This window comes from Corapipo altera, unplaced genomic scaffold, assembly GCF_003945725.1.
Source record: "Corapipo altera isolate COAL_440 unplaced genomic scaffold, ASM394572v1 114, whole genome shotgun sequence".
Lineage (NCBI taxonomy): Eukaryota > Metazoa > Chordata > Aves > Passeriformes > Pipridae > Corapipo > Corapipo altera.
This window is the reverse complement of record NW_020885009.1, coordinates 951887-969371: the sequence shown is the minus strand read 5'-3', so window position 1 is coordinate 969371 and position 17485 is coordinate 951887. Positions and strand designations below refer to the sequence as shown.

Genomic DNA, 17485 nt, shown 5'->3' with positions numbered 1-17485 from the left:
GAATTTAATATTAAAGTAAATAACTGAGGGGCTACCAGCATGTCAGCCCTGCTTGGATCTCTTTTCACATCCCCTGTGGCCTCAGACCTTGCAGGACTTGAGGAAGATTCCTTGCACAGAAGCAAAGGAGGAAGCAAGGAGGTGTGATATCCCTCCTCAGCCTCACAGCCTTGGAATCATCCTCATTTTCTCAATGTTACAGACGCAGAAACTGAATTACTGTGGTGGGAATTGAATTCCTGTTTTGGGAATGCCAGAGGGCCGCTCTCCGTGCTGAGTTAGCAGCAACTGTCTGGGAATGGCACGGTGCCCTCCTTGCTGTATCCTAGAAAATGAGTGGGTTTTGGGACAGTGGGTCCAGTTTCAGTGGTGATATAGACACAGAGGCAGCTGGCATCAGGGATGTCTCTCAAAATAGCATTCTTCCCTGGAATCTTACGTAATTAAAATAAAGATAAAGTAGGAATTATCTGAGGAGGTGCTGTTTTGCAAGGACAGGATTTACCCAGAGATTTGAGCTGGCCAGGAATGTTTGAAGAGGATGCAGTGACCCTCAGTGCTTTTGTGAGGACCCCCAGGCTTCTTCCCCTTATGCTGCAGAATTCCTCACTAATTCTGTGCCATCCTGGGGGGCTTTGAGAGCTGTGGGTGCCAAGCTCTGCACCTCCTTCAGACCCGAGTGCTAATCTCCATTTTACCCTCTGCATTTTGTTTTTAGGGGCTTGGAGGGTGACAAATCTCCCTCTCCTATGTTGCATAGTTCAGTTTGCACAGCATGAAAAGGAGGGAAAGGTCCTTAGCAAGATCCCCTTTCTCTTGCCATAGGTTCTGTGGCAGGGATTAGGCTCCAAAGGGAGGACTAAATGTGTTGGTCCTGGAAATCAGGGATCTTAGAGCCAGAAATCCCAGAAAGCCCTTGCTGAAAGTCTTGCAGCCAGCTGAGCAAACATCAGCACAGCATCTGAGCCAGCAAGGAGGGGCTGGAAGGAGCCTGGAGTTTGAGGCCATTTGTTTTCATTCTCCTTTTCATGGCAATAACATCCGGTTTGGGTTTGTTGGGTCTGGGGTGTAGTCCTGCTTTCCAAGCTCTAAAATAATCCCCATTCTTCCTTCTCTTCCCAGCCTGCATCTGGTTTTCCCCTTTCTTTCTGGGAAGAAGAGGGAAGCACATGCCACTCTCCCCCTATGAAAAGTTAACTTCTGCAAGTGGCTGGGATTCCGAATCTTCAGCACATCCCCTCAATGCTTCCTGTCTGCACTATCAGTTCTCATCCTTCCTGCCTTGGTTGGCTCCTGGAATCAGTTCTACCCTTCTAATCTGAGGACCCTCCGTCCCTGCCAGCCAAGCCTTGGGAGTTAATAATTACAAAGACTAATTACTTGTGGTGCTGCCTTGGAAAGCTGAAGATCTTTCCCCTCCTCCCAAAAGCTCCCTGAAGATAACAAAGGTTACAGCCAGCGACACAAACAGACACAAACGTCCTGAACACTCCGTTCCCAGACTTCAGAGCATGAGGTTGGCCTGTGCTGTCACCATGGATCCTGGCCATGAGGCAGGGCAGGGCTGCAGATGACAGGGACACCCAGGAGATGCTGGGACAGAGAAGTGCTCCCTATGTGGTATCCACAGCAGCATTCTGCAATGGATACATGGATCACCATGTCTGACTCACCAGCCTTTGGCCTTGGATCTGGCAGTGAGGCAGACGATGGGCAAACGGAGAGCAAGGCAGGAGCGTGTGAAGGCTCTGAGGGGATACAGCTGCCTGGAGAGAAGCCCTGGGCAATGGCAAGGTAGGATGTGACAGGAAAAATGGGGAAGGATCGATCTGGAAAACATCCTCTTAGGGTGGCCTGCAGGGGCAGTTTTTGGTTGAGTGGAGACACTCACCAAAATTTCAGTGCTGTCAATTCAAAGGTGGGTGTGGGATCTGCTGTTGGGACTGGGGTAACAGCAGGAGTGGTTTGCCTGTTTTGTTCCCAGCCCTGTGCTCTCCTTGAATGCCAAGTTTAAAAATCCTGGACAATCAGTGGCCTTTCTTCCCCCAGCCAGGTTTCCCCCATCCTTTCAGCTTCCTGCATATTATCTCTGACTTCCTCAGTGTGTTGGGGTTTTGGGGCACAGTTTTGGTAGTGGGAGAGTTTACAGGGGTGGCTTCTGTGAGAAGCTGCTAGAAGCTTACCTACGTCTGATGGAGCCATTCCCAGCTGGCTCAAGATGGACCTGCCACTGGCCAAGCCTGAGCCCATCAGCGACAGTGGGAGCACCTCTGGAACAGTATATTTAAGAAGAGGGACAAAAGCTATTGCATGGGAGCAATTGCAGCCAGAGGTGGTCCCCGTGGAAGGCTCCCACTCTGGATCAGCCCGTCCCTAAGGGACTGCACCCCGTGGAAGTGACCCACGCGGGAGCACTTCGTGAATAACTCATGTTGAAGTCCACGGAGGACTGTCTCCCCTGGGAGGGACCCCAGGGGAAAAGTGTGACGAATCCTTCCGAGCAAGAAGGAGCAGGAGAGAGCTGACCGCAGCCCCGTGTGGAAGGAGGCAGAGGAAACCAGGCGCGAATCTGAGCCGGGGAAGAAAAGAAGGGCGGAGGAACGGCTGTTTAAGATTTAATTTTCGCTTCTCACTGCCCTGCACTGATGTGATCGGTAACAAACCACCCTAATTCCCGCGATTCCAGCCCGTTTTGCCCGTGCCGCCGTTCACCGAGTGACCCTCCGGGGCCCCGGCGGGCTCAGGGCGCAGCCGCGCCGGCATCACGTGGGCGGCGGTGGGGCTGCGGCTCCGCGGGGATCCGCTCCGCTTCCAGCTCGGCTTCCTCCGGGATCCGCTCCGGGAACGGCTCCCCTTCCTCCAGGAACCGCTCCGACTCTTCATCCGGCTGCGGCTCCTCCGGGAAGGACTCCGGCTGCGGCTCCGGCTTCTCCGGGCGCAGCTCCCGCTCCAGCTGCGGCTCCTCCGGGCATGGGGGGGGCGGCGGGCGCCCCTCCGCCGTGAGCAGCATCAGCATCAGGGACCCAGCGATGTTGCGGGGGTAGGTGCGGGGGGGATCGGGGGCTTAGGGGGGTGTCTGTGCCCCTCGGGCTTCCACGGGGTTTGGTGGTTTCGGTGCTCACACCTTGTGTCCCTGCAGCCCGGAGCCCCCCGGCTCCGCCAGCGCTCAGGGCGCTGCGGGTGTTTCGTAGGATTCATAGAATCCCAGAATGGTTTGGGTTGGAAGGGATCTTAAAGACTGATTTAGTCTAAGCCCCTGTCATGGGCAGGGGCACCTCCCACTAGACCAGGTTTCTCCAAGCCCCGTCCAACCTGGCTTTGGACACTTCCAGAGATGGAGCAGCCACAGCTTCTCTGGGCAACCTGTGGAAAGAGTTGTGTGGAAGCCAACTAAGGAGATGGAATGAGGAGACGCCGTGCGGCACCAGCACCCCCAGACATAAGACACAACAGGGTCGTTGCTGAGGCAAAGACAAGAAACTGCAGTTGTGTGTTCTGCTATAATATAATAATATAATGAAACATGACCAGATGCTTTGCCAAAGCTTTTGAGGGATGATACTGAGCAGCCACGGGCTCTGGACAGATGCCAGCCTGTGATGATGAACACAGTGCCAGTCAGGCATCTGTCCCGGCGAGATGGAAAAGTCGAGTCCTCCTCCCAAACCCGCGGCTAAGACTTTAACCTGGAGGGAGCCAGAGGCTTGCTTGTACGGGAAATAACCCTCTTGGATCAGCAGTGCAGGAAACATGTGGGGCCCGCTGGAAAAAGTGCAGATCTTGCACATTTTTTTTGCTTTTTCTACAGAAACCAACTTTAGAAGGTTGTGGGGTGTTGTGAATTTTTTTTTTCCTATGTAAGTTTGTACTTCTTGTGTCAGTGTGGGACTTACATAATATGATCCGTTTTTCCAAGAGAGACAGCTACCAGTCAGCAAGAGAGAGTGAGTATATGTGGTGGTCTTTTGGTCTCTGTGGGCTGGATTTCAGAGCCCCACCTGGAGAATGGAGATCCAGCATAGCCAAGGCTTCCATGAAGATTCTGTTTGCGCAGTGTGGAGAATGAGCTATTCTATCACAGATGGTTTTTCAGGATATGTTTTTGTCATTACAGGGTGTGGGTGTGACTGTTTCATTCTTCCATATCCTCCAGTTTTCTTCTGTAGTGTGTGGAAATGTGCTGAAATATCTGTTTCCCAAGGCAGTTTTCATGTGAGAGTTTGAGAGTCATAAAGAAACAACATTGTTTTTTTCTTCCTGTGGGTTTGATTGACTGCATGAATAGTTTACTGGACTGTTGAAATGCCCTTTTCTCTGCTGCTTCTTTATTATTTTTTTAGTAGCTGCTTGGTTCTGAATCTTGCTTTTCCTCTGTGCTCTGATTTTTGTGCTCTGCTCCCAGAAGCTGGAGGTGCTGGGACTGGCTGGGTCCCTTCTGCTCTGTTTCCTCTAATGCAGGAATACCTGGAGAGGTCTCTTTTCTGCAGTTTACCCTGTCTCATCCCAAAAGTCTAAAGCAGAGAGGACTTCCCCCGTGCCATCTGAGAACTGGTGTATCTGCTGGACAGACTTCTCTGCTTGGCATGATTCCCATGGCAAATCCATTGCAGAAAATTTAGTCTTATCACCAGGCTGAGCCTCCCTTTCTAGATCTCCTCAGGAAATGGTTGGTAAAACCAGGTGAAGTCAGTGGGACACTAGTTAATTTCTGCACTGTGATCGTATCTGTGGTGCTTTCACATGTACTTGCTTGACAGAGAGGTCAGCAAAATCTGATACCAACCTGATGTCCCCCTCCCCGAGTTCTGTTGCCCAGATGCCATCCATATGGCATGGCAGCAGGGATGATCCTGTTGTCATCCACCGTCTCGCAGATCCTGTGCTCTTTGTCTTCTGAGGGTTTAGAGAGTTCTGTATATGTGCTTTTCCACATGCTTTCTTGTGGTACCTGAGCTGATTTAGCTGGTGCCTGCTGCTTCTTTCCCTCTTTGGAAAATGACTGTGGGCAGCTGTTGCTCATAGACAGAGTTGGAGTGGGCACAAACAGAGAGAAATCTGAGTAGAAAAGGTGGTGGGACACTGAGGCTGGGTGAAAATGGCTGAGGAGATAAGCCCAGCCTGTGCTCTGTTGTGCAGTATTGGGCTGGAGTTGGATCAGAGGGAAGAGTATGTCCTGGCTGGAATGCAGGAAGAAGAGCAAGTTCAGGAGAGGAAAGCAGATTGGGAAAAGGGAAAAAGAGAAAGTGAACCAAACCAAAGGAAGTGGTGGCTTCTCTGAAGGAGAAGGCAGCGGGCAAGAAGCAGTAGGAGTGTGGGCAGAGGGCTTGGGCACCAGAGCTCAGCCAAGGCTTGTGACCCAGAGATAACCAGCAGCAGGTTAATCTGCAGGGCAGTGTGTGTGTCCTGCTGGGTGGCTGGGCATGATAGAAAACTTCCATGTGTGCAAGGCTTGGACACGCTCCCATTGCCTTCAAACAGCAAGCAACCACGTGAGGGCACTTTGATGCACAAAGAAAGGGAGATGCACACCCCAGGGTGACTGCAGTGCCCTGTCTTGCAGGCATTGATGAGGTTTTCCTCTCCTAAAACCCCAGCAAAGCCAGCTAAATCCATCGGCCTCTCCAGCATCTGTGTTAATTTGGGAGTTGCACAAGCGCTGCTGGGGAACAGTCTCCTGGGTGGCTCTTCTGGTTTCTTCTTTCCGGTACATCTCCACTTGCCAGCCACTGAAACTAAAAAACAGGGCTTCAGCCCACTGGAAATGCACTGGTTTAGGCGGCTCTGTGGAGGCTTTTGGTGGGAAGTAGGGGTAGGGGAAGGCTGAGTTGGCAGCAGAGGGGATTAGGGTCTGTACACTGGGAATGGGAGAGCTGTGTTCCTTTTTTTTCCTACTTTCCTTCAGCTGGGGAAGCAGTGTCTGAACTTGGGTCTGCTGGGTGAGTACCAGGGTCCTAAACAAGGCAGCTGCACTGTGTTTCTCTTGGAATCCAGGTGAGAACAGGATTCCTGGAACAGCTGTCTTTAGTTCTCCTGCTTTATCCTGAGTGTCCTCTCTGGAACACACTGGTTGAGAAGTTTCTCTGTGCTGTCACCCCACAGCCAGGTCAGTTTTGAGGAAGAGAGCCAGAAGCAACCTGCTGTGGGACACTGGAAGCCACTAATGCCATCCAAAGGCAACAAGGAGGAGCTGGAGACGGGATGCCAGGATGCTGGAGGTGTGGGTGAGACCCAGTCCACCGAGCAGCTCAACGTGTCGCGCCTGCGCAGCTCTTCGGTGGAGATCCGTGAAAAGGGGTCTGAGTTCCTGAAGGATGAGCTGCACAAAGCACAGAAGGTAAAGGGAGAACACCTGGGGGTGGCAGGATGGATTGGAGCAGTAGGAGTTTTCCTAGAGGTGTTTTAGGAGTCTGGAGCAGGCAGAAGAGGAGAGAGACTGAGCTGAGGTGGCCATAAAGTGCTTTGGAGCAGGACATCAGTTGCTGGATGTGCCAATATCCAAATTAATCCTGGAAACCTACTGCAGGAAGCAGCTCAAGGCAGTGCTTAACTGGGAGCCTCCTTGCTGATGACAAATGAGCTATTCCTGAAATGAGCCTGACAACTTGTGGAGGCACAGAGTTTAGTGACAGGAATCTGGAATCAGGGATCTGTGTCATGGTGGGGAGGAAGGGTTGTGATTGACAGGGCAGGGCATCAGCACTCCTGGGATCTGCTGTGGGCTGATGTGTCCTTCTCCATTTCCTCAACAGGAGCTGAAGCTGAAGGACAAAGAATGTGAGAGATTGTCAAAAGTCAGGGAACAACTGGAGCAGGAACTGGAGGAGTTAACAGCCAGCTTATTTGAGGTACCACCCTCTTCCTTTTCTTACCCTAAGCTTGCATCCAGCCCCTTTAAGACAGGCTTTCACTGAACTTCCAGCTGTCTCCTCCTACAGTTTCTTCCTTTCCCCTATTCTTTCCCATTTGGAGAAGCAGAGCTGGGCAGTGCTGCAGGCAGAGCCTCAGAACAGGCTCCTGGGGAGCATTTAACAGGTATTTCTTGCCCCTTCTGGCAGCTGTGGGGTGGCATAAAGAGCATAGTAGTTATGGTGACAAAACCAGATGTGGGGATGCCTGGAGCTGGAGCCAGGCACAGCTCCATGTCCCTCTCCATGTCCCTCTCCCTACCTGCTGGGCAGCTACTGCGGAATAGAGATGATTCCCTGGCTTGTCTCAGCCCTTGCTGGGGGTGGGAACAGGCTGGATGTCCTCACACATTCTGCTCCAATGAGTTTCCAGAAGGCCTGTCAGTTGTGGTGGTTTTTTGTTTTGGTTTGGTTTGTTTTTTTGTAATGTGATTCTTGCCAAGGTCTATCCTGGCAAAATCCCATTTACCAGCACCTCTTATGTTTGGATCTGTCTGGATAGTGAGGAAAGCCAGAGCCCATCTGTACCTTTGACACACAGGGATATGAGGACCAAGAGAGCCCTTGAAATTTTGGCTGCCTGAGCTCAGGATGATCTTGGAGATAATAAAGCCAAGGGCTGTTCCCTTCCTTTGGTGGCCTTGGCCAGACTCTGCTTCCAGACAGCGCTGCAGGGAGGACCCAGGTGGGATTCATCCCACTTCCCTCTTTCTGTGGGAGAGCCTTTTAAGCCAGTTTCTACCATTTGGCCCCCACCTGAGCTCCATGTCCTGCTGTGTCCCAGCCGTGCCTGGAGCAGTGAGGACTGGCTGCTCCACAAGGGAAGTGGGAGCAAAATGCAGTGACAACCCAGGCAGGAGCAGTGACCTCACTAAGATGTGGAGAAGCAGGTCTGGATCGGGATCAGTGTCATGGACAGCAGGGCAGGGGCAGAAATAGGTTTAGTGATCAACCAGCAGGGCTGCAGTGACTGGGGTCAAGCCAGGAAGCCAAGCTGAGAGGAGGCTGGAGTCAGAGATGTTGGAATAGAGGCACCCACAGCCCCTGCCACAGCACCCATAGCAACACAGCTGAGTGTTCATGTTAAAGCCTCAGCTTTAAGCAACTCCCAAGGGCAAGGAAGGGCAGGCCTTTGCTTCTGACATTCTTCAAGCAGCCCCTATCAGTGAGAGATGACCTTGGACTAGTCAGCTAAATGCTTTAGTTTAACTGATTACGCTCCTTAGCAGGGGATGCACTCCAGGCTCTGGCACTGGGAGCATTCTCCGGGAAATTCTGGGGGAAGACACTTCACAGCTTGCAGAACAAATCCCTTGGATGTGGCAGGGGTGGCTGTCCCCTTGCTTGCTTGCCTGGATCATGTGATATGGCGTAGCTGTGACCTGCCTTGGTGGCTTTGTGTAACAAGCAGACTAAATTCTCTCTGGTGCAGGAAGCCCACAAGATGGTGAGAGAAGCCAACACTAAACAGGCTGCAGCAGAGAAACAGCTGAGGGAGGCCCGGGGCAAGGTGAGAACTGCTCTCTGGGACTTGATTTTTGGGGTAGCCTGGTGGCATCACTGCCCAGACTGGCCACAGTGCTGCTTGTTGGCTGGAGGAGAGTAAAGTGCTTGCATTTGCTCTTCTCCCTTTCCAGCAGACACTGGAAAGGGACTAGAGTGAGGGGAAGGAGGGATCCTTGCAGTCTTTTCCTGATCTAGCTCCTTTTTGGGAAATGGATGCCAGGGAAACCACAGGGAACTGATAAACTGTTTAATTGTCACAGCTGTGGGAATGGATAGAGCAGGGACCTGGGGCATTGGAATTTCCTGGCCTGGCTGAATCACAACGTTGCTTAACTCAAGAGAGAAGTTTCTTTGGGGTTATTGGGTCTGAAAAGAGCCTGGGGCAAAATGTGCTGACTAAAGGGGCAGAGGGATGGGATCCCAAATAGCTGCTGTTTGTTTAAAATTCTGGGTGGTGCTGGGCACAGGGAGGGATGGGGAGAAGCTTCATGGCTGGGCTTGTAGCTGGTTCTCTGTGGCTTCAATATGTGATGGGATGCAGCAAACTTGAGTTCAGCAGGTGTTGACTCTACCTGGTCTCCTCAGATCGACATGCTGCAGGCAGAGGTGACAGCTCTGAAGACGCTGGTGATCACGTCCACACCTTCCTCCCCCAACCGGGAGCTGCACCCTCAGCTCCAGAGCCCTTCCAAAGCTGGCTTCAGGAAGGGCCATGGGCGAAACAAAAGCACCAGCAGTGCCATGGTCTCAGCTGCCAGACAGAATGTGTCTCCAGAGCCAGTCACTCGGGAGTGCAGAGAGGTGGGTGAGGGCCACTCGCTGAATCAGCCTCAGAGCCACTGCTGGCACTGTGCTCAGGGGCTTCCTGGAGAAATCTGTGGTTTCAGTGTTGGGAGAAACTGTTTGTGTGGTAACATGCCTTGTTCCCTAAATTTTTGCTGAGGCAGGCTGTGGTGGGTTTCCTTTTGTGGGTATTTCCTCTTTGGGAGGCGTGTTGGAGGCTGTGTCAGGACAACAGCAATTGAGGGATCTCTGGGGGACATGGGCAGATCCAGGAGGTACCAGTGCTGTGAGTTGCTCAGCAGAAGCCAGTGGTTTTCTGCACCTTGGCAGATGAGTCCATAGCCTGTTCTGGCATGACATGGTGGTGGTTCTTCTTCCTACTCAGTTTGGCTTGGACATCAGGACACCTCCATCAGCTAGTAACCTCTCACTTGTCCTGTGTTCTTGGGCATGGCACTGTTCTCCTTCTTTGCAGAGTATATATTTAATTATATTTAATTCCTTCCTCACTGGAAGGAGCTGGGCAGAGAAGCATCCAAAGCATTGTGAATAACTTCCAAACAAGCCCTGTTTAATTAAGGTGATCCTTCGATAGCGCCCCCCAAACCTACTGTGACCACGAGTGTAACACTTCTTCCTGCTACCAGGATCTTTCCTTCTGGGAATTTCCCACTAGCCAGATGTGTACGCAGCTGTCCTGGGGAGGAAAAAGGAGGCAGCTTATGGTATTTGGTCAGGAAGAATGAAAATGAGTGAGAATGTGGTGGGGGAATATGTCTCACTGGTGATTTTTTTGGGGCAGCTGCTGCCTCTATCATGAAGAATTGTTGAGGAAACACCAAGGACTTGTTTGTTTAAGATCTGGACCTGTCATTTCATCATGGAGGCAACTTCCACAGGGTGCAGATATCTTGGGGTCTAAAACTCAGGGCTCAGCTTCCAAAGTGACTAATAATGTTCTGTATCAAGGATGGGGTGGTTTCTTTGTCTCTCAGATTCTTTAATGGCCTACGTGAGAGGTGATAAAAGGGAATCTGGCGTTCAGAGGGTTGGTGCCCTATGAAAAAGATGTGTCCCATCCTAAATTGAGCCTAAAAATGGCAATATCTGTTCCCTTTTTGTACCGTAAGCTGAAATCTAAAGGTGTGACTTGTGTCCCTGTGATGCCTTGAGCAGCATGCTCAGTTCCTGGAGGGCAGGACTTGAACCTTTCTTCCTATCTCCTGTTTTACCTCACTTTTTTTACCTCCCTTCTTACCTGTCTCACTCTAAACCTTTTCCTTCACTGTCTGTCTCTCCCTCTGCCCTCCAAGTCTGGGTTCCCTGCTCTCCTCTCCTTGCTCCTTTGCATCCTCCCTGGGAAGGCCATCCACATCACCTATGAACCAGGCTGGCAGGCCTTGGGAGCAGATGCTTCCTCCTCCTCCTCACGGCAGGTAACCAACCTTTCTGGGGATAGGTGGGACCCAGCTACCTCTCATGCTTCCAGCCTTTCAGTTCCAGCTCCCTTTTATGCTAACCTTCATTTTTTTTCCTTTTGTTTTGTTTTTCTCCATTTGTTTTTCCATCTTGTGGCTCTGAAGCTGTTCCTGGTCCCAGGTGAGCAGTCTCCATGGCACAGAGGGAGTGTGCTGGAATCCAGACTTTCCCAGCTGTGTTCACTCATGTGCTTTGTGTTGCTCAGCAGGGTTTCTTTAGTTTTATTGTTTCCTGGGCTTGTAAGAGATGCCCTGTCAGTCAAATTGGTGGTTTGGCTAATGATCCATCTGGGATTTAAATGCCAGGTCCCAGAGTCTCCCATTGCCACTGTGCTTTGCCACTCAGCTGCTCTCATCATTCCTGACACGGGTTGAGTGGGAACTTGGTCTGTTCAGTGGTTGTGTGGTGGCTTTTCCTGCATCACGGGCCCTGGAGAAAGATGGGATAGAGAGGTACCTGCAGGTTTCTGGCACAATAAGCCCAGGATGGCTGTGGCTCAGAACTGTTACAGAACTGCTGGTGGGTGGGAGATGAGAGGCAAGGCAGCTTCTCTCAGACACTTCCATGGTGTCTGAACCTCTCTAGATGCCAAAGGAGATGTTTTGCAGTGCGGTTACCTGCATAGTAGCAGATACCTTCTGATATGAAATCTTTTCTTGTGACCACCCTGCCACTTCCCTTTCCTCTTGGACACTTGCTGCAGGTCGACTCCATCTTATTTGCCGAGTTCGAGGCCTGGAAGGAATCTCCAACTTTGGATAAATCCTCCTCCTTCCTGGACAGGATTTATCGAGAAGACATAGGACCTTGTCTGGACTTCACTAAGCAGGAGGTGAGTGCTGGAAAAGCAGCTCCAGAGGGTCACATTTGTGGAGGTGACGTTGGCACATTCGTACCCACTCTCCCTTCTGTTTGCCACAGCTGTCGGAGCTGGTGCGAGTGGCTGTGGAGCAGAACACCCTCACCATCGAGCCAGTGGCTTCCCACACACTCCCTGTGGTGAAGGTGGCAGCAGAAGAGTGTGGTGGGCCAAAGTAAGGACCGTGTTTACTGTCTTTTGTCCCCTCCTTGCTGTTGGTCGGTTTGTCCCATGCTGTGGAGTTTGGCCGGGCCTCGCTCAGTCGCTGAGGTGAACAGTTCAAAGGGCCTCAGCTGAGTGTTCTCCAGGCTTGTGAGCAGTTGGAAGTTAGCTCTGCTCTGCCTGAGAAGAGGAATGAGCTTAGCTCAGCAGATGAGCTGTTGGCTGGTTTTTGGGATAACCTGTAAGTTGTTAGTACCCTTGACCGGGGGGGTGGGAGTGGGTTTTTTTCCCTCGCCTTGAGGCAGCAACTTGTTTATGTTCTCTGAAGGTGTTTGTGCATAACCAGGGATGAAAGGGTTAAATCAGAGCTGCATTCTTGCATCTTGTGAGGTTTGAGCTCACCTTGCATCCTGACCTTGCTGGTGGGTTTGAGCCTAGGTCAGAAGAGATCTCCTTTTGCTGCACATCATCTTCCCCACCTGATGCTGTCACCTTGCCACCAGAATTGGGGCTGTGGCTGCTTCAGAGCTTGTGTGACTCTATCTGCTGTGACAAACAGCTTGGGATCACCTCAAGGAAGAGGAGCACTAGCAGAAATGACATGGTATTCCAGATGAAGGAAGGGTTTTTATTCAGCTGATGAATTCAAGTTCCATCAGGGCTCTCTTTCTCTGTCCTTCCCTCCCTTACCTTCAAACAGAGCACCCCCTAAAGTGTCCCTGTGAGGGCAAACACAGGTTTCCTACCACGCTCCTGCATTTTCTACCATCTCTAGCAAGCTGCTCCAAGAACAACCCATCCTGTCTTTATCCTTATCAGTTTCCTTTTGTGTTTTTTTTTTTGTCTTCACAGTGGGTTCCGGTCACAAATTGTAACGTAAGTGAAGCATTTATTGTTTAGCCAGTGATCAAAGATCTCTAATCCATTAACAAGTGACTAACTCAGTGCAATGTAGCAGCTTGGAGGCTCGAGCTGAACTGAGCTAACTCTTTAACCCTTTTTAATTTCCAGGCAGGATGGTGAGGAGTTTTGCTATTGGGAATAAAAAAAATCCAAAAGGAACTTGTTTACTTTCATTTCCCAGGTGTAAAACACTGATTTTTGTGGCATTTTTGGTTACCTCTAAATATACTTGTGACAGCTGTGGTTACACTGAGTCACCAAGAGTCTATTTTTTCTGTGTGCTCCAATGTTCAATTTTGTGACTTAAAAATATCTTGTTATTGGTCATCCTACACTTCCTGAGAATTTAATCTCCTTAAGTTGTGTTAATATTTGGTCAGTGATTGCTTCTCCTTGCATGTGGACTCCTACAGCCCATGCTTCCACTCTTGGCTAATATTTGCCTTGATAGCAGTGGAAAACAAGCCCAGAGACATGCTCAGAATCTCCTTGAAACATCTGCTCCCATGTGTTGGCACCTTCCATGGCTCCCAGAGCATTGTTTTGCAGCTGGGGAGTGATGTTGCTCTTTCCACATGCAGGAACTGAGCCTCTGAGGAATGTGGTGATAACTATGCAATAGAAAATTCTGCTTTACTGCCTAAAGTGAGGATGAAGGAAAGGCAACTGGCTGGTGATGGGAACCATAATAGAAGAAATAACAGAAAAAAATGGCAGGAAAAGAGAGGCTGTTGACTGTTTCGAAAAGACTGTTTTTGTCGCTCTGAGTGAAATCCTAAAATTGTGAAGCCAAGCTTCTTCCTTGTCTGCCCAAGAAGGGATTGGCTTGTCCTTAGGAATTGCAAGCCTCATTCAGAGCTGTGTGGCTTGTTTTGAGTTCTCAGCGTGAGCAAATTCTGCTCTAATGCTGGATTTACCAGTTTTGAGGCCAGGTTTGATGTCCAGCCAGCATGTTTGCATCCCAGCAGGAAAGCTGATACACCTGAGTCTTCCCTGGAACGTGGAGGAGATATGCAGGGACCAGATGACATTACACTCTGTTTTCTGTAGATTTCTCTTGGGCTCTGTGCCAGGGAAAGGGTGCAGCTTGGTGTATTTGGATATGGAATAATTCATGATTCCAGATATTTAACTCTCCTAACTTGCCACTTATGGAATCTTTTAGGAGCAAAAGGCTCTATCAGCCATGGGTTTGTTTTTTTTTCATGCTGACTGACCCAGATCTGGCTTCTGAGCTCCCCCTTCCATCTCTTGAGATTCCTAAATTCCTGATCTCTGCTGTGCCACTGGATTGTTGAAGTGTTTTTTCCTTTCCCTGCAGGAAATGTGCTCTAAGTGGCCTCCCCAGGACCTGCAAGCACCGGATCATGCTGGGGGATTCTGGGAATTACTACTACATTTCACCTTCCTGCAGGGCCAGGGTGAGTCCTTTACCTTCCCAGGGTGCCTTGACCCTCCAAAATTGTTCCATACCCTGAGATGTAGGAGCTCTTGAGGGTCAGCCTTCAACTTAAGGAAGACCTGTGGGATTTGAGTTTGTTCCTGAGCTCAATTAGGGTGCAGATCCAGCCTTGCTTATACTTTCAGACAGCCCTCAGTGTGTTCACTTTCCGTGGTTTCATTCTGTACAGGGCTTTGTTTTTTTGGCTTTATAATTATTTAATTCCCCTTTGTAAAATACAGTAATTTTCTGCTCTTTAAATTCTCTTACTGTTCCAGTCAGATCCATGACTCGGGTGGTTGTGAGAACAAGTTGTTCTTTCTGTGGAGGGAAGGGAAAAGGTGGATAATTTATTAATGTTGCTGTTGGGGCTTTGATTCAATGGAGCATTTTGGAAGTTTATTCTTTCCTGAGCTGCATATCACAAGAGCTGATCCTGAAACATGTGACCATTTTGGATACAAAAAGTTGTTTTTTGTGCACGGACTTGACTCATTTGTGACACTTGCCCCAAAGCAATGTCTCAAATCTGCAGCAGATTGGAGTTGTTCCATGTTGTGTCTCATGGATAATGTAATGTCTAGAGATGGGATGGCAGATACCCAGATGGTTTTTTTTAATTTTATTTTTAACCAGTTTTCATCCTACCTGGTGATATGTGGGACTATTTCTCAGGTGCTGAACACTGAGCTCTGCTGCTGAGTGCAGGGCAGGCCTTTTGGCGGAGCAATTCTGGAGCTGATTCCTGATTTTTCTCTTTTCCTCTCTCTCTCAGATCACAGCAGTCTGCAACTTCTTCACATATATCCGCTATATCCAGCAGGGCTTGGTGAGGCAGGATGGTAAGAGCTGGTTGCAGTGGGATGCTTTCTGTGGAGGAATTAAGAGGTGCTATTCCAAATGACAGGAGTGGGGCCAGCTCAGTGTCCCCTCAACTCCCTTTGTCTTTGAGAAGCAGTTAAATGACAAAAGAAAAAGATGAGGGAAGGAAGCAAAGCACCAGTTCCTGGGAGCTTTGCCCTGGGGTGGTGCTGATAAATGGTGACCTGATGGGCATGTCCTGCTTCCCTGACTTTGGGAAGGAGCCTGGCTAGGCTGCACTGGGAGGTAGTGTCCAGCTGTGCCTTGCTTACTGATTTTTGGTTGTTTTTTCCCTTCTCTTCCCCACACCCTTTTGCTTTGCAGTGGAGCTGATGTACTGGGAGGTCATGCGTCTCCGGAGGGAGATGTCCCTGGCCAAACTTGGATTTTATCCCAGTGAGATGTAAGCAGAGGCCTGAGCGTGGAAGGAAACTGCTCCAGTATGAAGGGCTTTGTGAGTGCAGTGCCTGCCCTGCAATGGGCCTTTCTTCTTCCCCACCCTCTCTCTGCCTGAAGCTGACCAAGAAGCACAACTTCCACCTTCAGCTGTCCAACTACTCCAACTGTGACTGGAATGCAGCTTCCATGCTGTCCCCTCGGAGCTGGGCTGGCCCTGGCTGCTCTGAGGTGGCCATCTGTAGACTTTGGAGTCTCCTATATGCAGTGTATATCCATTTTTTTTAAACTTTTGTTTTTATATGCAGTCTTCTTTGGCATTTTCTGAGGAGGACAGGAATTCTGGACCTTCCCTGTAAGCCAGTCTGTCAGGACAGATGCTGGCTGGCTGTCCCTGTGCCCTACTCGTTTTTTGGGGGTACTCTGAGGTCCTGCTGACCATACTCCCATAACAGCCCAGAAAATGCCAGCAGAGCACAATAATCTTACGGAGAGCCATGAACAGTTTGTTTCCAAGTACTTCCTTGTTCCTCTTAAAGGAACCTGTGAGAGAAGCTTTCTGCCAACGGAGTCACAAAGAAGGAATTGTTCCTCTTTTTAGCTTGCTGTTTGACTCTGGGTTATCCAGGCTGGGGAGTAGCTGGAGCTGTGCACCTGGGGCCTTCAGCAGAACAAAGGGAGCAGGAAAATTCCCTAACTCCCAGCTGGCTGCAGTCAGTTGCAGGATGTTTTCTCCTGGACTAGAAAATCTGCTGCAGTTGTCACAGGCAGACCTTATCACAGACCCTGTGACAGTCCTTGGTGTAGGAGTCTGCCTTGGTGCTCTACCTCACCTACAAACATGCCCTGGAGCTGTTCCTGATCCTGAGGGAGCTTTGGGCAGTCCTGTTTGCATTGTTTAGGTAGAATCCGTTTCCCAGGTTGGGTTCTTCATGTCCCAGAAGGAGCATGCCCAGGCTGGGCAGTCCTGAAGCCCAGAGATTTCCTCCCTCCTATTACATTAGACCTAGAGATGCCCATTCCAGTGGGAATCCCAGCTTCTCCTGGGCTGCCATCCCCAGTGAGGGAATTGAGACATCTTTGTGTGCACGTGAGGGGTGTGGCTGCGGTTCCTGTATCCTCCAAATTGTGCTGGGAGGGAGGGATGTCACTAAGGCTGTTGGAACACACAGGTCTGCCACAGACTCAGGTTTGTTAAAGCCGTGACAGTGGTTTGTAGCCAATTTAGCCTTTTTTTCAGCGTCTGTGGAGCAGCCACCACCCACCCTGGGGTTTCCATCTCTGACTGGCACATCGCCCTGCCCAGCACCAGGTCACCATCCTCAGCTCCAGAACTTTCAGCCTCTGCCAAGGGATGCTACAGTAAGAACTCAGTTTTCTTCCACTAAGGACACAAACTGAGCTGATGTGGTTTTGCCCAGAGGAGGGAGGAATAGACAGGGAAGGCAAAAGCTTTGGTTTCCCCAGCTGCAGATTTCAGCTCAGGTAAATTCTATCCCTGGAATTTCTCCATTTATCTGCTCCCCCTGACCTTTTGATCTCTCCATGTCTTCCTGTGCCATTGGCTGCTACATTGCACAGTATGTGGCTGCATTGCAGCGCTGGGAATGAGGTGATCTCTCAAGGTAGGAGACGTTTTGGTTTGTGGGATTTTTTCTTCCCCTCAGTGTCACATTGTAAAGCACTTTTGAGATGAAAGGAGTTGGAGAAATGCCATGTGTGAAGTTGTCTTACATTTGAAATGAAGCAGAGAGAACAATTTGTAAAGGAAAATGAAGTCACTCCGTTAACTGCGGGATAGTTGCACCCTGCTCTTTAATAATGGAAAATAAACATTTGCTATTTACCTCTAAAAGTCTGGTTGGAGGTTGAGGGGTTGGGTTGGTTGGGGTGCTCAGTAGCCAAGAGAAAATGAAGTTTGGCTGATATTCTCTGAGCTTCTCTGGCCCCTGTGTGACCTCTTGGATTGGGTTTTAATGTTTTTTTTCATCAGTGTGTCCCTCCCATAGTTGGCTGCTCCCTGATTTCATGAGGGGAATAAGTGATAATGTTTTCGTGCCAAATGGAAGGGTTTTTTTCCACAGGTGGATGAACATTTCTTCACAGAATCCCAGAATAGTTTGGGTTGGAAGGGACCTTAAAGCTTATCTTGTTCTAACCCCCTGCCGTGGGCAGGGACACTTTCTACTA

The 17485-nt window shown here is 50.0% G+C and overlaps 1 protein-coding gene across 7 annotated transcripts; it reads left to right on the top strand.

The window, feature by feature from the left end:
* Window positions 1-1246: 1246 nt before the first annotated feature.
* RAB3IL1 (RAB3A interacting protein like 1) lies at window positions 1247-17150 on the top strand. 7 transcript variants are annotated; one of them, XM_027667397.1, is made up of 12 exons: window positions 1259-1794; window positions 6100-6334; window positions 6750-6845; window positions 8338-8415; window positions 8997-9212; window positions 10508-10630; window positions 11377-11505; window positions 11595-11707; window positions 12547-12570; window positions 13919-14018; window positions 14814-14880; window positions 15224-17150. In XM_027667397.1, exons 1-12 carry the CDS (start codon window positions 1571-1573, stop codon window positions 15304-15306), a joined length of 1488 nt encoding a protein of 495 aa, XP_027523198.1. In that variant the 5' UTR covers window positions 1259-1570; the 3' UTR covers window positions 15307-17150. The 7 variants fall into 7 exon arrangements, 6 of the variants coding, with proteins under 6 accessions (XP_027523199.1, XP_027523198.1, XP_027523201.1 ...); XM_027667402.1 differs by lacking the exon at window positions 1259-1794 and adding an exon at window positions 2793-3040; XM_027667398.1 differs by lacking the exon at window positions 12547-12570 and having other exon boundaries at window positions 1258-1794.
* The last annotated feature ends 335 nt before the right edge of the window (window positions 17151-17485 follow it).